Below are 25,841 nucleotides of genomic sequence, written 5' to 3'. Positions count from 1 at the left end.
CCAGAGAGCTTGGCATGTGCGCCTATATGTACGGACACCTGGGCTGGGAAGATCAGGAGGCGGAAGAAGGAAAGGGAGGTGTCAAATCATTGAGGAGACTTGGTATTTTCAAGTGAGAACATAGTCTGGACACTACCCATTGAGAAATGTCTGTGTCTGAGAGGTGGTGTGGTAGAGGGCAAGGAGTTATACAAATGATTTATTGCCAGATGTATTGAGATATTTTAACTTGAGTTTTTGATCCTTGTGAAGTAATGTTAAGAAATCTATACTCTGCTGGAATTAGATTTTGCTTAGGACAGAGAATCCAAAATTCTAAAGACTTAAATAAGAAAGAGGTTTCATTCTCTTATTCAGAATTCCAGAAATGGGCTTCAGCACCAATGAGGCAGGTAAGTGGTGTAATGAAGATGCCAGGCTCCCATACTCCATTTCTACCATTCTTAGTATTGGTTTCTGTCCTCATGGTCCAAAATGGCTGCTGGAGCGCCAGCCATCTTTTTTCAGAAGCACAGATAACACTTTAGCTCATCTTTTGCTCTCGAGCTGCTAGCAGTAGAATTGTGAACAGATTTTAGCTGAAGGATGCCAGATTTTAGCTGAAGGATGCCAGTAACTGATGTAAGTGTAGTGAGTGCTGGAGGTTGTGTGTTCCAGAAAGATCCCCATAGTTCTGCCTGGGCAATGTGGTGGGTGGTATTTCTAGCCTCTTGGATGGGGAGCTAGGTAAAGGGTGTTTATGTAGGTGTGACGGTATCAGTGTACTCTCTGGGGAGTTTGTCATCCATGTTGAGTCTGTGTTATGCCACTATTGGGGTAAATCTGATGCTCAGAAAGTAACAAACAGCCAGCTGGAGACTCCAGATAGAGGAATCCTCGGCATCCTGGAAGTCTCTAGAAACTACAATTAAGTGAGTGTCCCAGGAAAAGCCAGGCGACTGAATTGATGGGGATCAAAAGTGGTGCCCTTTGAAGGAAATCATGTGCAGAAGAGAGGAGCTGAGGCTGGGTTTCAAGATAAGAAAGACGCGTATGACCCAAGCAACAGCCGTGTTTCCTGTGGCTTCACTTTCACTTCGGACTGTTGTTTGATGTTAAGGAAGCATCACAAAGACGAACACTTGAACTTCAGAAGCGTCCAGGCATGATAGCATCTGAAGGGTGCTTCAAGACCAAGCTTCTGTTCGGGGGGAGCACTGAAGTCCCTGTTATCTTATTCCACTGTGCTACATCCTCTCACCTGAAGGTTTTCCCAATTTATGCACAGGATAAAAAAAAAACACTCACAGAGGTTATGCGATTCACTGTCGTAGCACAGAATGTCAGGGCCCACCCAGCCTTGGAACCCGACTAAGTGGAGTGGGTGTGGCCTGGTCTGGATTTTGTGTTGTTACCTCCTGCTTCCTGGAGGGCCACTGACTCATCTGCAGGTTTGGACGCAGGAAGTGCTGTGTTCATCCGACCACCCAGGCAGACAGAACACACAGAATGAGGTGATGAGTTGTAGAAAAAAAACACTGCCCCATGCCTCGGTCTTAAAACATTGTGATGTTCTTCTCCACTGATAATTATCACAAACCGAAAAGAGCTGGTTAATCTTCACAGCTTCTTTTCAATTTAGTCACACTCTCATCTGATAATAGGAACTGAGGTGCTGGTTAAGAATTTCATCTAAGACTCTAGATAGATGTCAGTGTACTTCTTGAAGGACCAGATAATAAATATCTTAGGCGTTGTAAGCTGTATGATTTCTGTCACGGCAGAGCATGAAAGCAATGATATGTCAATGAGTGGGCGTGCTGTGTTGTAGATCAACAGCCTTCGAAAAACAAGCCCACTTTGCTGACTCCTGTTGAATTCTAGTATTTCAGCATTTAATCCTGCAAGTAAAATCATCCCACAAAATTGTGAATGTAGCCCATTGTTCTTTTTCATTTCCAGGACTCCAAACGCTTAGCTAATTTTTGTTTTTAAATTGACTTATCTCTATAATGATCATTTATAAGTGTAATGGCAGTTTGGGGAGAGCAGATGCAATGTAGGAAATTCAATTCCCTTTATTCTGTCTTTCATTTTCACTGGAGTAGTCTTGATGGGGTTCTGAGTTACAAGGTCCTTCCAGATATCTCAATAGTCCATCTCTTTTTTTCAATATGTATATCGTTTTAAGATTTATTTATTTGTGCATACAAGAACTGGGGTACAGGTCAGAGGTGTGGGGGGTGAGAGGATTCACCAGAGACAGAGTGGGGAGCAGTGGCAGACTGACTGAAATACGCTGCTGAGGGGAGTGTCAGAACAGGAGAGGGCTGCTGCGCCATGTGGGTTAGCTTCGTGGCCAGCCAGGGATGGAACTCGTGCTGCAGAGGCGGCGGATAGCTTCATAGTGCTGTGCGCAACCCCTTGCGCCACCAGGGAGGCCCAGTCCATATCCTTCATGCCAACATCCTAAATCATGGGGGAGTCTTGATTACCAGGCTGAGACCTTTGAGTTGCTTTGATTACTATCTGTGTGCACCCCAATATCTGTGAACTTACAGACTGGAATCTGTGAAGGAGAGAAAGCTCAGAGACTTGCATTTATTGGCAGATTTCCATGTATTTCACTCTCTGAGGATAAGACCACTGTACGTTCAGAAGACTTCAAGGTACAGAACTGTCCTTGAACGTGAGTTACTGTGTCTGATGGTATTTATTTGTACTGTGACTGGAATTTGTATCAACTATGTGCTAGTGTTTAAATATGTTCAAATTATAAATCTGCATATGCCATGATTGAGATCTTTTGGTAATTTCAACTAGGCTGGATTTTCAAGGGAAATATCTTTTTCTCAGGAAAAGAATAAAGTGGGAAGACTTTAGCTTCCAGGATGCAGATGAGTGCTGGTGATAACAAATGACATAAATCATTTGCCAAAGAATTACAAGCAGGTATTCTCTTGTTTTTAGTAGTTAGGCCTCACTTATTTGTAATTAAGAAAGCAAATTTCTGCTCAAATGATAGCAGTGGATCCTTTGTGGTTCAGAGTGTCCTTTCATTCCCAGGCTGATGGCGTGTCTTGCAGCCACACGGGATGCTTCTGAGCCAAGTTCCCTCTCCGTGCTATCCACTGTTTTTGGCCTTTAAGTCTCTTTGTGGCTTGCAGGAAGTATTTCTCCTGTGACAGATCTGGCGGAACTGGGAAGTGACTGGGAGAGGTGGGGGAACTTGATGTGTTTGCAGGATCCTGAGTCTGTTACTACCTTTGAAGTTCAGTTGCCCCAAGTCCAAGGAGCCATGTTTTCTGACTTACAGAATGGGCCGGATTTTGGTAGAGTCTGTCTTCAAAGCTGTGTTAAAACCTAATAAGTAAAGTGAGATGTGTTGCTAAAAATGTTCAAATTTGGAGGGTCTTTAGTGCGTAATGGAGAATTTAATGATGGTTTTGAATAACTAAATTTGTTTCTCAGATTTTAATTAAGAATCACAAATCCCATTTTTTAGTCACCGTTAAATATGAATCATGTGTTCTAAAATAATGAATTTTTACTATATACCATGTTTGGCATATAATTTTGGGCTTAAATTAGATAAAAACTCCTATATAAAATTGGGGGGAATAAAAAACACCATCAGTGTTGGTGACCCTTATTTCAATTGATAATACATTAGATCGTGTATTTTAGTTGCCACCGAAGGAAGTAACAGTGTCTGACCCTGATCTTTATTAGTAGATTCTCCCTCTCTTTTGTGGGTGTTCTTAGGTAAGTTCAATGCACTCTGCTTCTTTTTAACAACTCCAACGGATGGAAGGTATAGCTTTGCTTTTATTTCCTCTAACAAGATAATTCTAGCTATCAACCAACCTTCCTTACTTCCCATTGTTTCAAACGTACAAACAGTTTGGAACATACACATTTTTCTTACTTTTTTAAAAAGGATTTATTTATTCATGCATACAAGAACTGGGAGGTAGGCCAGAGGTGCAGGGGGTGAGAGGATTCACCAGAGACAGAGTGGGGAGCAGGACAGGTGGGTCCACTGAAACATACTGAAACATACTGCTGAGGGGAGCCGCAGGCAAGACAGGAGAGTTCTGCTGAGCCATGTGGGTTACCTCCCTGGCCGGGGATCGAACTGGTGCTGCAGTTGCAGTGGATAGCTTCATAGTGCTGTGCTTAACTCCTTGCACTGCCAGGGAGGCCCCTACACATTATTCCATATTGGTATTTATTGCATTAGTCTTTTGAATCACGTATAATTAGTCTTTTGAATCACATGTAATTTTGAATCACATGTAATTTTTCTTTGTTTTATAGAAAAAACTTGCAGGTCCTGAGGTGAGGGGCAGGTGTATAGTCATAAGAGCTGAGGAATGCTGTTCTAACAAAGATTCTCCTTTTCCTTTGGTTTCACTTAATCTATTTTAGGTCTCATGTTCATGACATAGTAAAATAATCTACCCACTTAATACTATAATAAATTCACTAGTATTTCCCCCTTTAACACAGACTCATGAGTCATAGCTTAGTCTTATCTTCCAAGCTTTTATTCTATATTGTCCTTGCATCTCGGTGTCGTATGGAATCTGGTACTCGTGCCAATCTAAGGCTGCTGTGTTGACGTCTCTTGCCCGGCATTGATCCCTAGTGCCAATCAGGAAATGTAATTTGTAACCCACTACTCTTGGAAGGTGTTGTAGGGTAGGAAGCGGTGGGAGTGCAACATTGGGGTGGGAATGAATGGTAGAAGACTCAGAATATTTACTGAGGTCAAGTTTTACCAGCTTGAGGGCCTCCCTGGTGGCGCAGCGGTTGAGCGCTGGGTTGCGAAGCTGCCCGCGGCCTCTGCAGCGCCAGTTTGATCCCCGGCTGCTCCCCGGCCACCGGAGGAGGGTCCCGCATGGCGCGCAGACCTCTCCTGCCGCCCGCTGCTCCCCTCAGCAGTGTACTTCGGTCCTTCTGCCTGCTCTGCTCTCCCCTCTGGCTCTGGTGAATCCTCTCACCCTCTTGCGCTTCTGACTGTACCCAGTGCTTGTATAAATAATAAATAAATAAATCTTTAAAAGTTTTACCAGCTTGAGTAAGCTAGATAGATTTGGTCAAATTACCTACATCTTCGCTATCCTTTCCACCTTCTGTTTTAAATGCACGGTATGTTTGCCTTTGACTTATTAAGACAGTATTCTCTCTCTAAATATATCTGCTACAATTTCAGGATGGCTTAAGACTGTCATGGGTATATTTTATTTAGCAATATCCCACAGACTGAAGAAGCTTTATAGACAGGGCACACCAGGGCACACCAGGGCATACCAGCACCCACATGCAGGAGACGTAGGTTGCGTACACAGGATAGGACACTTTGCTGATCACAGGGAATGTGGGCCTCCGTTGAGTGAATCTGGAGGTGTCTGTTGTTGATGATATCTGAGCTTTCACCTGTTCCCCATTTGTCTCACTTTAGGAGGAGTTCCTATCCTTGCCTTTCTGCACCCCACTTTTAGCAGCTCCCGCCTTGGTCTGCATTTCAGACCTTGCACAAGGAATTTGAAGGACAGCCAAGGAGAGCCCAGAATGCATCATTAGGAAAAATATGGACCCCGGCCTCTGTGTTTTCTCTTCTGCCTCTTGCCAAATAAATGTATTTTATCTTGTTTACTTGTAAACATTGTTTTAGCCACTCTGCCAGAATCCAGCTCATAGATTAGCATTTGCTTTAACGCTTACAAGAGGCAGAGTTTTCCTGTGATCTAGACTTAAATATCTATGGGAGGTGGAATTGACCTGTATAAAGCACAGTACCTGGCGGTTTGTGGCGTTTCTGAAATATATGTGCATACGTATTTGATAACTCAAAATAATCTACTTAAATATATAAATTATAACTGCACATTTGGGTGTAAAGACTGAAAATTGTAAGCAAGAGAAACAGAATTGAATATTAGCAAATGGTACTACATCAAACTAAAAAGCTTCTTTTTGAACAGTAAAAGAAACTATCAGTAGAACAATAAGATACTCTACTGAATGGGAGAAAATATTTGCATATGATACCTCTGACAAAGGGCTGATGTCCAAGATGTAAAAACCAGAGTGAAATAGCCCCTTGCACCTGTGAGAATGGCCCATATCAAAAAGACCAGAAACAGCAAGTATTGATGAGGACGTGGAGAGAAAGGAATCCTTGCACACTGTTGGTGGGAATAGATACTGGACTTGGCCCTATGGAAAACAGTATGGAGGCTTCTTAATCTCTTAAAACCAGATCTAGGGCCTTCCCGGTGGCGCAGCGGTTGAGCGCTGGGTTGCGAAGCTGCCCGCGGCCTCTGCGGCGCCGGTTCCATCCCCGGCTGCTCCCCGGCCACTGGAGGAGGGTCCCACATGGCGCGCAGACCTCTCCTGCCGCCCGCTGCTCCCCTCAGCAGTGTACTTCGGTCCTTCTGCCTGCTCTGCTCCCCGCTCTGGCTCTGGTGAATTCTTTCACCCTCTCGTGCTTCTGACTGTACCCAGTGCATGTATAAACAAAACAAAACGAACAAATAAATAAATAAATAAAACATGCCTCTATTTAAAAAAAAAAAAAATGGCCTTAGCTTTAAAAAAAAAAAATAAAACCAGATCTATTATATGATCCAGCAATTCCACTCCTCAGTATCTACCTACCTGAATAATACAAAAGATAATTCAGAGATATATACACTCCTATGTTAATTGTAGCACTATTTATAATAACCAAGTTATGGAAATAAAGTGCCCAAGAACAGAGGGGTGGATTAGAAAAATGTGGTATATGTATGCAATGGAATACTACTCAGCTGTGAAAAAGATGAACGCTTACAATTTGCAACAACATGGGTGGAACTGGAGGGGATGATGCTGAGTGAAATAAGTCAGGGGGAAAAAAGACAAACACTTGATGGTGTCACTCGTGTGTGAAATATGAACAAAAAAACCCAAGGGGTCAGACAAAGCCAAAAAAAATAAAACCCCAAAAAACAAAACAGTAGCCCTAGAAATCTGATGTGGATTCGAGGCTACAAGACAGATGGCGAGGGTTATGGAGGAGAGCAAAGTGGGGAGGCAGCACAATGGACTGGGCTGTTCATGCCTATGTAGGACTCTGGGTGCCCTGGTGGTGGGTGGGGTGGGGTGTGGTGGGGTGACATTTATCTGAAGAGGTCTCATCCTTTACCTCTGAATCACATACGATGTTGTAAATTGTTACGTCCATTAAAAAGTCTAAAAAGTATAGACCTGAGGATTTGAGTCTTTAATATGACAGTTGAAAGAATCAAGCTGTAGGGAGTTTTAAGTGGCAAGTTTAACATTAGCAACTAGTAGTGGCCAGAGTGCGACAGGAGCCCAAGTTGAACAGATGTTTAAAGATTCAAGTTCACAAAGCTATGTGCAGTGAGTGGTGGCTGTTATTTCTATAGCACAGTGGTGCAGGTGAGTAACTGACTTGAACTCCAGGCACCTATTTTAGGTTCTACCTGTTGGGTGATTGTTAGCCCTCAGCCCACTGCTGAGTACCTGCCGCTACTGGTGTGGCTTGGAAGGCAATGCCAGTTTCCCCGGTGGCTCGTCTCCCTCTCTCCACCTGCTCGTAGATTTGAGCAATCAAGTTTCTTAACCTGCTTTTTCTAAGTTTTAAGAAAAAATATATAAGATAAGGGCTATCTGGAATTCTTTCTTTCATATTTGTATATATTGTTTTATAGCTGTAGAAGGAAAATAAAATATTCCTAGTGATAAGATGTATTGATATTTCCATTTTTACACTACCATTGAGCTCCAAACAGGTGAAATATGCAAAATAGAGAAATATGCGTGGCCCTCGCTACCACTCTCAAGCCACTTAAGCAAGAAAGATGGGACTGTCCTCTGGAAAAGCCCCTCTCTTTCCCCTGTGGCTTTAGGGCAGATTTTAAGGTGCACTGCCCCTGGCTTGCCTTCTGCATATTTTGGACTCACTGGCCACTTGGGATTGCTGGTTAGAATATGTATTTCCCATCATGTGCTCTTTGTTTTTATCTTCTCTAAGATTTTGCCCATTTAGTAATATTTAATTTCTCTTAAAATGTACAGATGTGCAGGGTAAGGAAAAATGTCAGGCTTTTCTGCCCTCCCACCATCAGGATAGATGATGGATCCTTGCGGTCCTGAATGCAGGCCTGATGGCGGGCACTTGGAGTAGGGTGTGGGCCTAGATAGATGGGATTCACCTGGGCTAAGACTGGGCTTTTAAGGGCGGCGTCATGGGGACGCCAGCAGAAGCCAAGAAACCGAGAACGAACAGAAGCCGAGAAAGAAGCAGAGAAGGCCGGAGAGCCCAGATAGAGTGAAGACTTGCTGGGAGCTGGGAGGCCAGCACCCCTGCCTGCCGTGTACCTGGTAATCCCAATAAAAGACCTGCAAAAAACCACTGAGGACTCTGACTCCTCCTTTACCCGGTCTGCATGGGATCAGAAAACCTGCTCAGTGTCATTCCTGACTCTGCAGATGATATAATATATATCATAGGCCTTAATCTAGAATTTAAATGTGAAGGAATGTGATTAGATTTATAATTGAATCCATTTCCATTCATTTGCTTGTTTTGCTTAATTTGTTCCACATGTTGTACTTTAGCTTGAAATTCAAGGTTGCTCCCTGCTGCATATTAGCAGGGCTGAGGTTTAAGTAAAGGGACATAAACAAATATTCTTCCTGATTACCTACTCTATATCATGAGCTAAACTGTCTCCTTCCCTGCAAATACTCTGCTTATGCTTATTGCTATTACCAACCTGCTCCCCTTCTTTTTTATTCTATACATGAGGTTGGCTTTGCTGAGCTAACTTGCCTGCCCAGGTCCACATAGCTGAACCTGGCCCCTGACCCCACAGCCCATATGTTTTCTCCCACGGAGGACAGTGGATTAGGGCGCAGACCCATTGGCAAACCATCAAAGTTCCATTTGAGCTCAAAAAGAAAAACCTGTTTGCTGAAACGTGAACTCTAATTACATAAAATGGATGCTTCTGAAAACAGTATTGTCTCACAGGGCGGCCTGTAAGCCTTGATCAACAATTGAAGCCTCACATTATATAAGAAGGGAGTTGACAGAGTTTGTAGAATAGCAATGAGCTCTGCCTCCCCACCATGGACAGAAGTTGTTGGAGTAGTCAAAGGCCTGGTGTAGCCATGGGGGCCTCCCGGCAACTGGTAGAACTGCCCTTAACTCAGGTGCTCAAAATGGTGCCAGTGAGGGGACCCCCAGAAAGAATGGTGAGGAGGCCCGAGGGAGCAATTAGCTGCTGGGGTTTCTGGAAGGGAGAATAAACCCAGATAATTCTAGCTTATGTGTGATTCCTGTTGCAGAAAGGCTCAGTAGTTGATGAGATTTCTTTGGAGCCAACTTGTTCTCCTGCTAGTTGTTCTGCCCGTGAGTTTTCTGCTTTGTAACCAGTAATTTCGTTGGACTTTGGGATTTTCACATTATAAACTTTACACGTGATGCAGAAGTATCGTCTGACTCAGTGTCACCTCACATTTCATGAATCTGTGTTTCTCAACAAGTGGCCCCCCAAATCCACCTGGTCTAGTTGTTAAAAAATAGTTTTTAATAGTGTGGATCTACTGAGTAACCTGTCGCAAGACTCTTGACCTGCATTTGCACCCAGCTCCTCGGGTGATTACCGGGTAGCAGCTACTACTACTGCTGTTCCACACGCAAGATTGTTGAAACATCAACAAATAAGAAAATTTGAGTGATTTTGCTCTGAATCACATCATGACTTAGGGACAAAATGTATTAAGTTCTATTTGTTTCATTTAGAATTTATTTCCGTTTGTTCATTGGACGATTATGTATTGAGTTTTTATCATAGATACAGAAGTTGCCTGGTTAGTAAGGAATATCCTCAGGTAAGTTTTAAAACCCTCATAATAACACTTTGGGGCTCAAAGTTTCAACATTCCTTCATTGCTCTCTGCCTCATTAAGTAGCCAAGAGGCTCAAATTTGAAGAAGGCTAAGGCATGGAGGGAGATGTGAACATGGATGGTTTGGGGTGGAATGTTGGGTTGAAGAGTTCTGGAAAATAGATTTGGATTTGCAAAGCAGGGTTGGATTACAAATGACATTAAAAATGTTATACTGTTTTTCCACTCAAGGTTGCAGTAGCTTCTTGAAGACACAACACACTCCATTCATCTGTGAATTTAATACATTGCTCCTAAATTTAGAGAATATTTATTTGTGCTAGGCATAACACCAAGAGAGAGCAAATCCTTTTTTTTTTTTTTAAGATTTGATTTATTTATGCATACAAGAACTGGGGTGTAGGCCAAAGGTGTGGGGGCTAGGGGTAAGAGGATTCACCAGACACAGAATGGGGAGCACAGCAGGTGGATCTACTGAAATACACTGCTGAAGGGAGCAACAGGTGAGACAGGAGAGGTCTGCTGTGCTATGTGCGTTGCTCCCTGCCCGGGGATCGAACTCATGTTGCAGTGACTGGTGATAGCTTGATAGTGCTGAGATGGTAACCCCTGTGGCACCAAGGTGGCCTGAGAAACTAATTCTTTAAAAACTAAGGACACAAAGAATTTTAGAATAATTTTCATTGAAAATGATTTAAAAAATAGCTTTAGCACCACAAATAATACATTTGCTGTTGGTGCCAGGAAAAAAGGATACATTAAAATGTCAATATGTGACCATTTTAGGTGGTTAGAACAGACCACCTAAACCACCACCACCTCTTATGATTAGAGATAGAAATTACTGGAAATAAAATTAGTTGTTCCTGGTGGGGGTGGACCTTCTCTCGTCTCCTTGGTCACCATAGCTTGTCTCTGTCTGGTGCTACATTGAGTGAGCATGTGATGGCTCCAAGCCCATGATGGTCTTTCTATTAATAAGCAGCAAAAATATCTCAACTGCTAGAAGTTTTTTCCCCTGTGCTTTATTTTAATTCTGTCTTGAGGGTTCCGCATTAGTTGTGGTGAAAGGACACACTCGTTTCCTGAGTCTGTGACAGAGAGTAGAGGTTCAGGGTGATCTCAGTGGCTTACATTTCCTGAGCTGTTCGTGGTTCACTTACTAGCTTTATTGACTAAAAGAGCAGGTGATTCATATAAAGTCATGTTAGAATGCATCACCAGGGCTTTTTAAAGGACCACCCGTTAAGTGCAAATAAATAACTGTGAATGCACAGCTGCCTCTAAAAGCACACCAGACTATTGATAAGGATGAATAATACATGTTTTCTGATGAGGCTTGCTGCATGTGGCAGGATATTTTAAAAGGGAAAAAACCCTCCGCATAAAGTCTGCATTCAGTCAATCTTTATATTCAGACAAGTTTAACTATCGTCGGCCATCTTTCTAGCCACGTCATCAGTTGAGTTTTATGGTTAAAACTGGTAGAACCATTAGGAGATGTCCTTTGAAGAATTTGTCTATAATATGCCCATGGTATCTTAAAAGAAGACTGTCTTGTCGACATGACTGCAGTGATTTCTGCACTCTCATCTTTATTTATGTGATGGGTCTTTGAGTCTTAGAGTTTGCCATCATCCACAATCCTTGAAACTTGGCTTTGTCTCATAAGGAATAGAAAATTCACTTATAATTTACCATACTTATTTCTGCTGCTAAGTGAAACCTGTATTTCTGTAACTCAGTTTATAGTCGTGGTAGTATTTTTCATTTTGCAAGTTTATAATTTGAAAATTGTATGTTTCAGTATATGTTGAGTCTGTACTATTTATCAAGTACCTATCCTGCATTAACAATCCTAAAAAACATTTTTGTTCTAAGGTCATCAGATAAATGTTGAATAAATCTGAAGAAAGACTTTAAGTCATGTTTAAGTGAGGCCACATCTGTTTTATTGCTCAGACTTCCAACACAGCGCAATGGAATATTAAAGAGTTAAACAGTGATGACAAAGATAAATAACCAATGTGGGTGACTCATCTAAAGACAAGAATAAGAAAAGAACAAGAGAAGTAAAGGTGTTCTTAAGAATTATTTAGATGGGGAATACTTACCTACACACCAACTCTGGTTCCTTAACTAAGATATAAATAATGCTTTCCTTTTGCACATCAAATTGTTAAGTAAGAAGGCCTCTTCAAGTTTTTGGTTGATGAAATGTCTCTTCCTCCTATTACTTGAGAAATCCCAAGCGTGGTCTGAAGAAACTGTGAGAAGCTAAGTGACCGGACAGATAATAACCTAAATACTGAATGATAAAGGACTTTCTCAAAAGCCTGATGTTTACTATAGCGAGATCTCATGCAGTCTTTGGCCTGCAATAATTCTGATTTGATCATAAAGAGAGTAATGTAATGATGCGTCTAGAGAAACCACAGAATTAGGAATTTACTACTTTTCTGTCCCTCCCTCACCTGTAGAGTACGTGTTCTCTTACTCAATCTTGACTTTACCTTTCTGAGTCTTACCCTATCTGAATCCCGCCCTATCCCTTATTTTTCCTTCCACATTAGTTTCCTAATTTCTTTCTACTTTACTATCTCTATTCTTCATTTTAGCCCATCTTCCCATTTATATATTCAGTTCTTCCAATCCTTAGAAACAAAACTCAGTCTCGACAAAATTGCAAGTTCTTGCTTTGCCTGTTTGGTGTCAGCCATGGGAGAAATCCTTCCTTCTGCTCCCCAGAAGCTCCCTGGGTGGGCTCTTCCAAACAGGCACATTTCTTCACTCTTCTGCCCGAGTTACTCCAGGTCAATAGCAGACGACACATCACCAGATCATATTGCACAATTTTTGCTCTTATCTCCCTTAACCATTTTGCAGCTTCCCAAAATTCGCTCTTGATTTCTGAGACTTCTTTCTTTTGTACTTCCTTTAAGAGCTGGGTTTTTCCATTGTCATTTCTGTTGCTCTCAGCCAGCGGAGTATAGATAGTCTCCCTACTACACAACCTTTACAGTAGATTCCAGCATCCTTCACTCCAGGGATAAGTAAGCCCTCTTCTGTCTCCAAAGTGTGAATAAGCTTCTCTTATCATCTGGACTACTTCCCATTGGTCTCATAACACTGTCTGCTTCGCTATCTTCATCTGTAGATAGCTTAGCCACCGTTCACATCAGTTAATCATGACGGCTAAGAGACCTCAATTGACATCCAGAGTGTCGGAGTTTATACATCTCCAAACTACTAGTTGTATGATCTTGGGTGAGTTATTTGCCTCCAGCATGCCTTCGATTGCTGGTACAGTGGAGATAATAATGATCCTCACGGTAGAGTGGAGATAATAATGATCATGTCCACATAGGACTCATGAAACAGTTAATATAGGAAAGATCAAATAGTAAATCAGTCCTCTGCCGAGGAATAGTACATGTACCCTGTACCTTTGATATTTTGACTACGTCAAACTCCACTGTCTCTATAAACCTTCCCTGATATCCTGACTCCAAATAAAGGTCTTCTCATTTCTGGGGAAATGATTGCTTTTCACTCTCTGTACCACTTATTTCAATTCTCTTTCTGTCTCATCCCTCCTGCTAGATTATAGTGGGCATTATCCACTTCAAAAAAGACTTTTCCCTCTAAGATCTATTCTATTTTTCTAGAATAATTCTGAACATAGATAATTCTAAAGTTCTTGAAACCTGCATGTTGAATTTTTGAGGAGTGATTCCCCCAAAATGCTTTGAGGATGCTTTCATTGGGCTGCCTGGGATTTATTTCAGGAGAATAATGGGGGAGGGGGGATCATTGATTGATTTTCTTTTATACTGGAGGGTTTTCTGACTTTGTATATCCAACTCATCTTAATCATCTCTTCAGGAAAACTGGGATGAAGGCACGTGTGTGCACATGTGTGTGTGTGTACTTCCCCCCAAAATATTTCTTGCACATTTTTATAATACACTTTACAATGCCAAAAGTTTTTATTGCACCAGGGGAATAAATTGTCTTTAAAAGGTTTGCTCTAAAATTTTACTCATGGTATTTAATAGGTTTGTCTTAAAACTTAGACATGAGTTGATAATTCTTAACTATCGTTTCCTCTCCCCAGAGGACACTGCCATCCCGTAAGTGTTGGTGATGTTACAATTGCTGAATAGATGCTTTGACTGACTCAGACACGACAGTAGTATCTCCAACCATAGAAATGACTGCTAGACGTTGATAAAACTTGACAGCAAATCTTTGTGATGGAGCACAACCTAGTAGGAATACTAAAAATATACATTATTTCATTGTCCTCTTTTAGAATAAAATTTGACCATTTTAAAAGAAAAGGACCAGTTGTTAGTTGAAAATATAAAATGTTGGACATAGAGAAGTTTTTTTCCCTCTATGCGTATTGAAAAATTTTTTGAATCTGTTTTCATTCTTGGCAAATTACTTAAGGTAAAATTTTTTTCCTTTCTCTTTCTCAACATTTGCTAAAACTAACTTTGACCGGTGACTTGGATTCTTTCTGCCAAAGTAGTTATAAACCCAGTTAGTCTGGTAATAAGTTTGTCTGCAGATGGAACCATGAGTCAGCTCTAAGTTTATGTATTACCTTAAAATTTAATAATGCGTTGCCTTGTGTATAACCCAGTGGGACGCCTGTAGCCTGTATCTGTAGTGACAATTGCTTGTTCAGGAACATATTGCAGGCACCCATTTAACTTTCTCAACATCATTTTGAGGCAAATATATTTTCTTCTGATTATAAGGTGGAAGTGGAAGCAAAAGGAGACTGTTTCTTGTCTTGATCACATCAGGCAGCAGCAATCAAATCAGAAAGAACACTTTAGTCTCTGACACACACTTCCATATTCGTGTTGGTTTTGCTGTACTGGGGTTGTCTTCATTGTAGTCGGTTTGATGTCATCCCTAAGAACTCTTTTCTCCTTGTTCTAGAGGAAGTGGTTCATTAACCCTAATTTGTATTTTCAAAATAGAAATTGGCAATGGATGGGACCTTTGTATGATTCAAGCTGTCGTATGTAGGAAGTACCTAGATATTATTAGTGCAGACACAGAAGACAGAGAGACGTGTGGAGGCGTATAGTAACTTCCAGATCCTATCGAGAAATTCTATATGTCATTTTTTGGTTTTGTTATGTGCACCAGTTAATGCAGGCCAGTGAATTTCACTGTCACAGACCCATGATGTTCATTGATGGAGTGAGAAAAAGTAAATATGCTAACGAGAAGTAGATCTGGGAGGTGTCATGGAGTGTGTAGTAATTGCAGGAAGAACACAGTGCATGTAATCTCCATGGTTTGGGAGAGTGAATGCCTGGAAACCATGTTATTATGCAAGGTTGAATTTTCTGAAGAGGGACCATGCTATAATTGGGGTTGCAGTTTTCATCCAAAGACTTGGGCAATGCTAAGGAATGGATTAAACCAACAAAATGCTACCAAAGTGCAGACCCAACAGTTACAAAGGTGATCATCTGCATATCAAAGCATCTAAGATTCAGTGAGTGGGCTGAGATAAACATTAAGACTTAATTTTCAGTGATTTTTCTTGCCACCAAGATGCAGAGGGTGCTTGAAAGCCACTTGGATGCACCAGGTCTCTGAAGGGGTTCTTCTAGGATTTGCTCTCATTTAGATCACAAATCTCAAAGTTGGTAATGACAATGCTGTTGTTCTACTCAAAACTCTCTTTGATCCAATATTTCTCCTTTTATCCTTTACCTACTCCCAACCCAACTCTTTAATAAGTGTTTTATTTAAAGGACCAGAAAAAGGTAACAGTAAATAATACCTCTCAGACATCATATTTTATTGGCAAGCCATGGAACAACTTCCATAACCATGACCTCGTGCTTGTGTTCCCCAAAGCAGAACTGTTGGTATTTTAACTGGCCCATAACTGGCTTGGATGCTTCTCCAACTCATAAGCTCCAAACAAAATCTAAAATATTACAATATCCCTGTAAAGATGATGTGTCCTTGCTTTGTTTTGTGTAGCTTTTCCATTACAAGGAAAGTAGAAATGGATTATCCCTTGACTCTGAAAAGAAGCAGTTCAATACATTTCTTAGATAAAAGGTATAAGAGAATCCACAAAAAGTCATGGGTCTTTATGAACATATTGAATTTATTTTCGTATAGGAAATAGAAGATATTTCTGGACTCAAAAAAAAAAAAAAAACCCAAAATATGGTTTGTCTCAAAGTAAATGGTATTATTTGCTGGTGCTAGTCTTCAGACTTGTCAAAAGAAAAGGAAAAAAGAATGAGTCCACAGCAAAAACCTCCAGCTTGATCAAGATGGAGAACCTTTTTTGTAGTACTAGACCATCTTAATATTTATTCTGTCTGAGGAATTTAATGTCCTTCATAAAATTCAGGATACTCGATCATTTTTATCCCCTGAGAAGGTTAACCTAGGTATAAGCAAAGTCACCCCGTGTATCAATACTTTAAATATCCCTTGCAAACTCTTGGGTTCTAAGGCATCTAAATGATAGTAACATGAGAATTCTAGCCTTTATTGAGAAGAAGTGACTCTAGGACCTACTAAGATGATATTTCTCACCAGTGGCATGTGGGTTAAAGTGTGCTTCCGGCAACGAAAGACATCAGGTGATGCATTCAGTCAGTGCTGGTGTCCTAAGAACAGTCTGCTCTAGAAAGAAGTCTAGTCTTCCATCTGCTCTGACTCGTGTTCTTGGGGGAGTAACATGGACCACAATATGAACTAATTCTGGCTGACGTGGTGGAGATGGTGGTGGCAAGAAAATAAGTGCTTTTTATGGACAGGAAGCAGATGACCTAATTCGTCTTAGATTGTGCAACACAGAACTTATATATTCACATGGCCCTTACGAGACACAGGGTGCAAAGGAGAGTGTTGTAATTTAGTTTTTCAGGCTTGGCAATTGTTTTCACTTTGTTTCTATTTAAAAGTTCCTGACTTTCATTTATTTTTTTAAAGCGTGTTAGGTGGGTATGGTGTTCTAGAATGTCGGACCTAAGAACTCTTCCCATTTGGCTTTTCCCAACATCTCTACAAGATGTTCAATGAAATCTCATGTTAGTCTGTAAGACTTGTGATGGGACCACCTGAGAATGACTAAGACTATTTTGGAAATGCTAGTTGTAAAAGGCTTTCCGCATTGCCTAAAATGGAAAACTTGACTGTTGAAGTGCTCTTTCTCAGGATGTTTGGACATTGGGCAAATCTTGCCAAGCAGCGTCACCACCTTTGGTTGGTAGATGCCCATCAAAAGTGGTAAAAGGGAAACAGCTGAAAGCTTATTGTCTAGACAGAATAAGACGCAATAATTCTGCATGAGCACAGCTAATGAAATTGAATTTTTCTGACAGTTGTATCTTCATCCGAGATGTTTTCAGTGTTCAGGTCCGTCCCTAATCATTCATTATTTACAGGGCTGGAACATTAATCTGAAGACTTCCTAAATGGCCTTGCCAACATTTAAAACATCTGTTTTTTCAATGACTATTTGCATGCTGTTTTACAAATTTTTATTCTAATTTTTCATAAGCTTCACATGTGTTGAAATAATGTCCAATGATACCTGGTCATCCCAATAAACCAAACGGGTGTCAATTTAATCTTCAGGGTGCAAGATGGTGTGAGTTTTTATGATCATAATTAGCAGGAGCATAGAACTTCCCTGATTGTCATCTGTGTATCTAGGTGGCTGTGAGGTCCGAAGGCTATTTCCACAGGGGCAGACTGCTTATTTCTTGCTGTGTCCTCACATGGTGGAACTTGGGGCCTCTTTGGGGTCTCTTATCAGGACTCTAGCCCATTCGTGAAGTTCTGCCCTCATGACCCAGTCACCTCCTGAATGCTTCCCCCTCCTCATGGCACCTTAGGCTGGGGGATGGGGATTTTTGACATAAGAATTTTGAGGGACACAAATATTCAGATCATAATGTTGATCACATCACCTTTTTTCCCCCACACATAACATTTTGTTTAGTTGTTTAATTCCACAAGAATTCATAGAATAAGTTTGTGTGCGTATATATCTACAGTGAAAAATATATAAATGTATATATGCTATAAAATATAAAATTGCTGTCATTTTTTTTTTTTTTTTTCAGAAAGAGAATGAACTTTAAATAATTTTTGTTTTAATATTAGAAAATAGGAGATCTGGGGAGGGGGGGTCTGTAATTGATTCCCCCTTTTCCCTAAATGACGTTATTATCATCTGCTGTCCACCTTTATTGAACTAAAATAAAATTCAGTAGGTTATAGGGATCGGTTGGTTTATTTTCAGAACAGATTTTAAATGCATACTTGGAACATTCTCAATGAGTTCATCCTGTCAGCAACCAAATCATGATATGGTTTGCAAGAACTGTGATTGTTTAATGAAATTCTGTGCTAATTTAGTTTGCGCAGAGGAGATTTGGCCTGGTGTGTCCTGTGGACATGAAATGAACACAACTTAGGTGATTTGAATGACTGGGGAGCTTCTTCATGTCCTCTGATTGGCTTCCTGCAGCAAAAGGGACAAAGAATTGCAATTTTGTTCAGGGGTCTCTGTCTACTAGACTATTTTGATTATGACAAATTATTTCTTGCTCCGTATGCCCCCAAGGAAATTTTTTATATATAAAATTTAAGCTCCCCATAGTAAGAGTCAATTGTATTAGGTTTGCTCTAATGGCAACGGGTCAGCTCACATTTTCTCCTGTCATATTCCATTTCATAGTCGAACAATAACTTGTAAACAGGATTTGCTTTTATAAGAAACACAACACTTGCCAGTGCCAAGACTCAGCAGAAGCATCTGAATATTTTCTTTAGAGAAAGAATTAAAACCTAATTTCTAAGCTATTTATTACTTTATGTAGTTGTCTCTGAAGATAATCACCGCCGTGCTGAACCTGTCCAACTAGGAAGTTGTTCTTCTACTTGGAGGCTTGAAGACGTCTGAGAAACACACTTTCAAAGTTTCGTGAATGTTCATAAAAACACACTTTCATTTATTAGGAAAAGAATCTGCTGCCGATTAAAAAAGGAAAGTAGTGCCAGGAATGGATGTGTGGTGTTAACTGACAACATCCTATGCCATCAGCCTTGGGGTGTGGGGGTGTATATTACATGGATGCAAACCCTGTCTGGGCTCCCTGACAGGTGCTAAATCCAACAAGAAGTGCTGCTGATCCCCCCTTCACCTTTCATGGCCTCCCACCGGTATTCCCACCTCTCACCCCAACTTGCTTTGATCAGCTAACTCTGCTAGAATGGTAGTCTCCTCTCTTTGCCAAAAAGCGGAATATTTATGTAATATTCCCAAGATTCCAGTTTCCATTATCTTCTGGAATATTTGTTTCTAGCCAACTGGGATTATTGACTAGGTAGAGACTTGGTTTTATCAAATGGGGGGCTAGGTTCCAAGGTATTGTGTGTGATTTAGAAACACTGTATGTTAATCCTCTTAAAGTATCAAACTATAAGTTGCTTATAAGAGAAAAAACTTTAGCATTGATCAGTATTGTCTTCCCTCAAATATCTTGTTTATCTTATTAGCTGAGATAAGATGTAGATCGAATGTTTGTCTCATAAACATAAATTGAGGCAGTTAACTGGAAGCTAGTCATTCTGTTGACTGAAATGGAATTTTCGCTTGTTTCCTCAGACAAGTGAAGTAGTGGGAAGATGAACTGATATTTTGTTCCAGTTGCAGCTCAAGTTCAGAGAAACTGGATTTGATAACTGATCTGTAATTTTGACTTCTGTCTGGAAAATGAGTTCATGGTGTAAGAGATTGTTAATATATGAGAGACTCGGGTACATTTTGAGAATCTTTAGTTCATAAAACATTCAGATCAAGATGTAGACTAATTTTAATATTAGTACTGTGATGACAGCAGATAACTTTTAAAACCTCTTTCCCATATATATAACCAGCCAAGAGGCACAAGCTTATAACACAAATGCCAAAAACCTTTTTTTGACATTTTATAGCATATTTTAAAATGTTGCGTGCCCCTGTGTGCAAAGATACCCTGAGACAATTCTTTTCCAGAATTTTCCATATTAAATACACCCATGTTCTTCTCTCCGCTGCTGTTGATTAAGTCATTTTCTCTGTCAATTTCAAGCTATAAATCCAGTATGCCCCTTGTGACATAGAATTCTCTTGTAATTTTATTCTATTCTTTTAAATTTATTTATGCATTCAAGAACTAGGGTGCAGGCCAAGAGGGTGCAGTGGGGGGCGGAGGGGTTGAGAGGATTCTCCAGAGACAGAGTAGGGAGCAAAATAGGCAGATCTATTGAAATACACTGCTGAGGGGAGCAGTGGGTAAGACAGGAGAGGTCTGCTGCGTTATGTGGGTCAGCTCCCCGGCCAGGGATCGAACTCGTGCTGCAGTGAATGGCGATGGCTTGATAGTGCCGAGACCTTAACACCTGTGTCACCACGGAGGACCCTCTTGTAATTTTAAAGGGTTGCTTTCCTTGGAGGTCAGCTTTAGTGTCTGGTCATTGTTTCTACACATGGAGTTAAGTGTGTCAGCAAGGGTCTGAGTTTCTTATCTGGACACTAAGTGGCTAGTGAGTATCCCAAATGTGGAGAAATGCAAAGATAGTCTTAGCACCATCACTGTTGCATAGATGTAGTTTGAGTGACTTCCAGGATAGATTACCAGTTGTATTTTGTTAAACTGCTGTTTTGTTTTGTTTTTTTTTTAATGTGGAAATCCAACGTTCTACACCAAATGATTTCTTTCAGACTCAGATGTAATCAAAATGAAAAGAATAATTAAAATAATGCCCATCTCTCTTATTTCCAAAGATCTTGATACAAAGCTCCACTAGCAAAGGGGGTGGGGAATGAAACATTTAGAGGCTTTCCACAGAGTACTTGAAAGAGTGAATTTCTTCCATATTCTGCCCACCTCTGGAGTTCTGGATCATCCCAGGTTGGGATGAAAGCTCTGGGCAACAGATCCATAAGGTTCCCTGTGACCTTGTAGCTGTGCCTTCCAGCCTTACCTACTTTGTTGGAGTTGGTCTTTTGCTTAAAGTAGTGCTACATGAATTTCCTTTTGATAAAATTTTAGAATTTCCTTTTGTAAAAGAGAAGGTATACTACCTTGTGGAACTTTGAGAAGATCAAATGAAATAATTCAGTAATGTCTTTGGAATCAAGACTGCCCAGCACTCAGTTAATAGATTTTAAATTGTAATTTGAATTTACCTCTGGGTGTATGTATGCATATCCTCTGGGGAAATAATTACCTTGCTCTTCCAGGGTTCTAGTAGATTCTATAAGCTTCCCTCTGATACCTCACTAGCACAAGTAGATTAGCCAGAATAGGGTTGTTTGTTAACTTTGTTTGAATGATGAACAGAATGGAGACATATTTTCTTCTTGATTATATACATTCATTTTCTACCCAGAAACGAATTGCAGCTGGGTTTCAAATAAAGAATAGCAAGTGATTCCAAACTGTGTCTCAGAAAATCAATTTTAGTAACCTAGATTTTAAGTTTGTCAGCCAACAAGACTTTAAGTCTCTGGAGGTAGCGATATAGAATTTCATGTGTTGGTGTCCAAAAGTGGCTCTCCAGGGCCATGTTCACGGCACAGATTGAAGTTCACTTATACTCTGTCTTCTATTCTGTAATTTCTAAGTTGGTATGTGGGTTTCTATTATACATCTGGGAGGAAATTTGAAAGCCAGACCTGTCAGATTTTCTGTTTCTTGGCTTTCACTTGATGTACCAAAGTGTGTCTTGAAATATCATAGCTGAAATTATATTTGATACAGACCATAGTGCATCCTGGCTAAGTATTCAAAGAAGGAGCTATAGACTATAATTTAAAAGAATGGGCAGTTTATTTATATTTTCATTTATTGCTTTTAAATTGTATTTGATTGCATTTTGATTAAATGAATTTGCTACCACTTCTGAGGGAGAGATAACGAAAAATTAAGTAAAATAGAGCCCATTGGATGTCTGAAGTGGGTCATCACCAAAAAACACCTTTAAAGAAAAAAAAGACATGGAAGAAAAATTCTTTAGTAACCTAATAAAAAATTTCTTTGAGAATAGGGATCGTATTTTAGCCGTCTTTCAGGTTACTGCTTTTTTTCTACCCAAATGATTAAGTCATTTCAGGTATGAAATTAGCAAATAGAGTGAGATAATTTTTTTTTAAGATTTATTATTTTATTTAGGCATACTGGGTGTAGGTCAGAGGTGTGAGGGTTTGGGGGGGTTGTTGAGAGGATTCACCAGAGATAGAGTGGGGGAGCAGAACCAGCAGATCTACTGAAATACACTGCTGAGGGGAGCAGTGGGTCAGACAGGAGAGGTCTGCTGTGCCCTGTGGGTCAGTTCCCTGGTCAGGATCCAACTCTTGCAGCAGTGGCTGGTGATAGCTGGATAGTGCTGAGACTTAACCCCAGCACCACCAGGGAGGCTCAAGTGAGACAAATTTTGACTGGAGAACAGTGCTCTCTTACCCAACAGCTGATTTTTAAATAAGATAAATGTAGGTTATTTTACTGTTACAAATCAGGATGCCAAGGAGTATAATGAATAAACAACAATTTCTGTTGTAAATGGAGATATTTAAAAAAAATATGCATAGTCAAGGAGTGCTTTCAATTCTCCCAATTAGGTGGCCTTTCTAATCTCTACAGGGGCCCAAGTAAGGCCCTTACTTTTCACTGGACTTATACTTGTGGGGACTAACGGGTGTGCTGTTTTTGTCAGGCTTCATTGAGGAAAAGCAACTAATTTTTCTCTAAAGAGCTAGAGTTCAGTGGGTACTCCCTGATAGCGGATTCATAAAAATGCACTTTAAAAAAATGCAGTGTCTGTTCAGTTGTGGCAACTGTTCACTGAACTATTATTTGCAGATAGTTATTTATTTGGGCTCATGCTTTGTTCCAGAGAAGAAAACTCAGGATTCAAGTACATTTGGAGGTTCTTATGCCAGAATCAGTGTGGGCCTCCAAAAGTTGGAGACTTCACTTTGAATGAAAGGAACTGCTAATAATCATTAACTTTGCATATCTAGTTGATGTCTCATCAGGAAATTGATTATGAAGAACAGTTTTATATTACTATGAAGCTATTTCTTTCTGCCAAAAACAACTTGAAAAGGAATGAATAAGTATAACATAATGAACAAACCATTCCTAACTGGAGATATTGCACTTCTCATTTTGCTTAACAAGAAGATAAACCAAATCCTAATTGCCTTTGTCCTGAATATATATATGCTGAACATATAGACGAATAACAGAGTATGAAAGGAGTTAGTTTTTTGTTTTTTTTTTCCCCCTTCTAGAAATGTGTGGTTTGTGTTTTACTACAGCTCAGGAAAGCATTTTAAAATTATGAAGAGTTTTAACTAGCTGTACTATGGATCTAAAATGGCCGCCACTGCCATTTTGTCCACAAGTGTTCACTACTTAGTGTTTGAGTTGTACCTGGGAAGGCAGATAACAAACATAGCACTCCACCTTTGTAGGCTTGATAAGTTATTCTGCAGTCACTGGCTATTTAAGCTCACTTTATTATTTCCTTAACTTGTAATTAGACATTCTCTCACCTAGCTCTTCACATGTTTGTAATGATTCCCTTGTTTTTTCAATTGTGACAAAATCGTTGACTAAAGTGTAGCGTTCTAAAATCTTAACTTTGTAAATGGAAACCTCTCTTAATTTTCATACTCAACAAGTATCTTCCAGTTGGAGCTACGCTAACAAATTACCACAGACTGAGTAGTTTATAAACAACAGAAATTTCTCTCAGTTCTGTGTCTGACGAGGATCGTTTTTGCCGAGTAGAAAACTCACTTCTCCCACTTGGGGAAGGGGCCTAGTGGGGTTCTGGGGGTCCCTATTCCACGGGCCTTTTTGAAGTCTCCCCTTCATGACCTAACCCCCCCCCAAAAGGCTTCAACCCCCGCCCCCCACGCCATGACCCAAAGGTTAGGATTTCCGAAAGTGACTATGAATTCAGTCACACAAACACGCAGTGTGGACCCACGAGTCACTCTCTTTGTTTTGTCTCGTTTTGTGCTGTTGCAGAGCTCCAAGATGGGCGGCAAGCTGAGCAAGAAGAAGAAGGGGTACAATGTGAACGACGAGAAGGCCAAGGACAAGGACAAGAAGGCGGAGGGCGCGGGCACGGAGGAGGAGGGAACCCCGAAGGAGAACGAGGCCCCGGCGGCGGCCGAGCCCGCGGAGGCGAAGGAGGCCAAGGGGGAGAAGCCGGACAAGGCGGCCCCGGAGGCCGCCAAAGCGCCTGAGGAGAAGGAAGGCGACAAAGACCCGGCGGCCGCCAAGGAAGAAGCCCCGAAGGCCGAGCCCGAGGCGGCCGAGGGCGCCGCTGAGGGGAAGCCGGAGCCCGCGAAGGAGCCCGCGCCGGAGCCGGCGGCCTCGGGCCCGGCCGCGGCGGGAGACGCGCCTCAGGCCCCGGAAGCGGAGGCCGCGGCCGAGCCCGCGGCGCCCAAGGCGGAGGAGCAGAGCCAGGAGGGCGGGGAACCCACAAAGACTGAGGCCCCCGCCGCGCCGGAGGCGAAAAGCGATGGGGCCGCGGCTTCAGACTCAAAACCCGGCAGCGCCGAGGCCGCCGCCGCCGCCAAGGAGGCCCCGGCAGCCTCGGAGGCGCCCAGTTCCACGGCCAAGGCCCAGGCCCCCGCGGCGCCCGCGGACGAGCTTAAGGCCGCCGAGGCCCCGGCCGCTAACTCGGAGCAAACCGTGGCCGTGAAGGAGTAACAAGGACAGCCTGAGGGGAAACCAGCGGCCCAGCACCCGTCTCTCTCTCTCTGTCTCTCTCTCTCTGTCTCTCTCTCTCCTATACTAACTTGTTTCGAATTGGAAGTCATGATATGTATTGCCCAAGAAAAAGGAAAAATTAAAAAAGAGGATGTCCCATCAAGGGAGGGAGGGGGTGGGGAGAATCCAAATAGTATTTTTGTGGGGAAATATCTAATATACCTTCAGTCAACTCTGCCCATCCGTCCTGGATTCGAGAGCTCCATGTCTGAAAGTCCGTACATCCTTGTACCCGAACTGCTGCGACCTGCACGCCGCCACTCCGAGCCGAACCCCCGGGCTTCTCGGGGGAGCGAGGAGTGAGGTGTTCGATTCTTGCCCACAGGGCCTGTGCCAAGGCAATCACATCTTCACGAAAGCAGTATTTTCTGTGTTCTCCTTTTCAGTTACAGCCTTTCTTATTTTGATATTTTTTTTAATGTCCTGGATGAATGCCAACTTTCAGACAGCCCACTTAGCGTGTCCACATGTATCTCGATGCCAATACTCCATTCTTCCTCCCCAGGTATTTTTGGGAGTAAACAAACATTCTCTCATCCTACTTAGCCTCCCTAGATTTCTCATGACGAGTTAATGCATGTCCGTGGTTGGGTGCACCTGTAGTTCTGTTTATTGGTCAGTGGAAATGAAAAAAAAAAAAAGTCTGCGTTCATTGCAGTTGCAGCTTCTCTTCCATTCTGTGTCACAGACACCAACACACCACTCATTGGAAAATGGAAATAATAAAAATAAAAAAAAAACAAAAAAATGTACAATGGATGCATTGAAATTATATGTAATTGTATAAATGGTGCAACAGTAATAAAGTTAAACAATTAAAAAGAAGTGATAAAGACCGTTGGTTTTCCTTTACCACCTCCCCCTCTTGGGTAATGGCCTACCTTGAGAAGAACACCCTATCGACCTTTTTCCTTGGAGATACTTGGGTAGAGGGAGGGGATCTCACTTTTTTATAGACCTAATTTGTCTAAAAAGAATCAGCTGTAACTGTCCAATCATTTTGGAAGAGGCTAGACTGAAAACTTAATGTGGCGACAGCTATGAACCCTATAAAAATGGGGGTGTAGTTAATTTACTTAAGAGTTATTTG

General features: G+C 41.4%; 1 protein-coding gene across 5 annotated transcripts in view; it reads left to right on the top strand.

The window, feature by feature from the left end:
* The window catches only part of BASP1 (brain abundant membrane attached signal protein 1), a 73,622-nt gene extending 48,004 nt beyond the window's left edge, over nucleotides 1-25,618 (top strand). For 3 of the 5 annotated variants that reach the window (XM_054687889.1, XM_037529076.2, XM_037529074.2), the window contains exon 2: nucleotides 24,002-25,618. In XM_054687889.1, the coding sequence (XP_054543864.1) occupies nucleotides 24,011-24,691 (681 nt within the window). In that variant the 5' untranslated portion in view covers nucleotides 24,002-24,010 and the 3' untranslated portion in view covers nucleotides 24,692-25,618. Of the gene's footprint in view, nucleotides 1-23,861; nucleotides 23,902-24,001 lie in introns of those variants that run through there. The other 2 variants (XM_037529077.2, XM_037529075.2) reach the window with 2 other exon arrangements.
* Nucleotides 25,619-25,841: the final 223 nt, after the last annotated feature.

The sequence above is a fragment of the Talpa occidentalis genome, unplaced genomic scaffold (genome assembly GCF_014898055.3).
Source record: "Talpa occidentalis isolate TD23 unplaced genomic scaffold, MPIMG_talOcc4v2.1 talOcc4.6, whole genome shotgun sequence".
NCBI lineage: Eukaryota > Metazoa > Chordata > Mammalia > Eulipotyphla > Talpidae > Talpa > Talpa occidentalis.
This window is presented reverse-complemented; position numbering and strand designations above follow the sequence as displayed.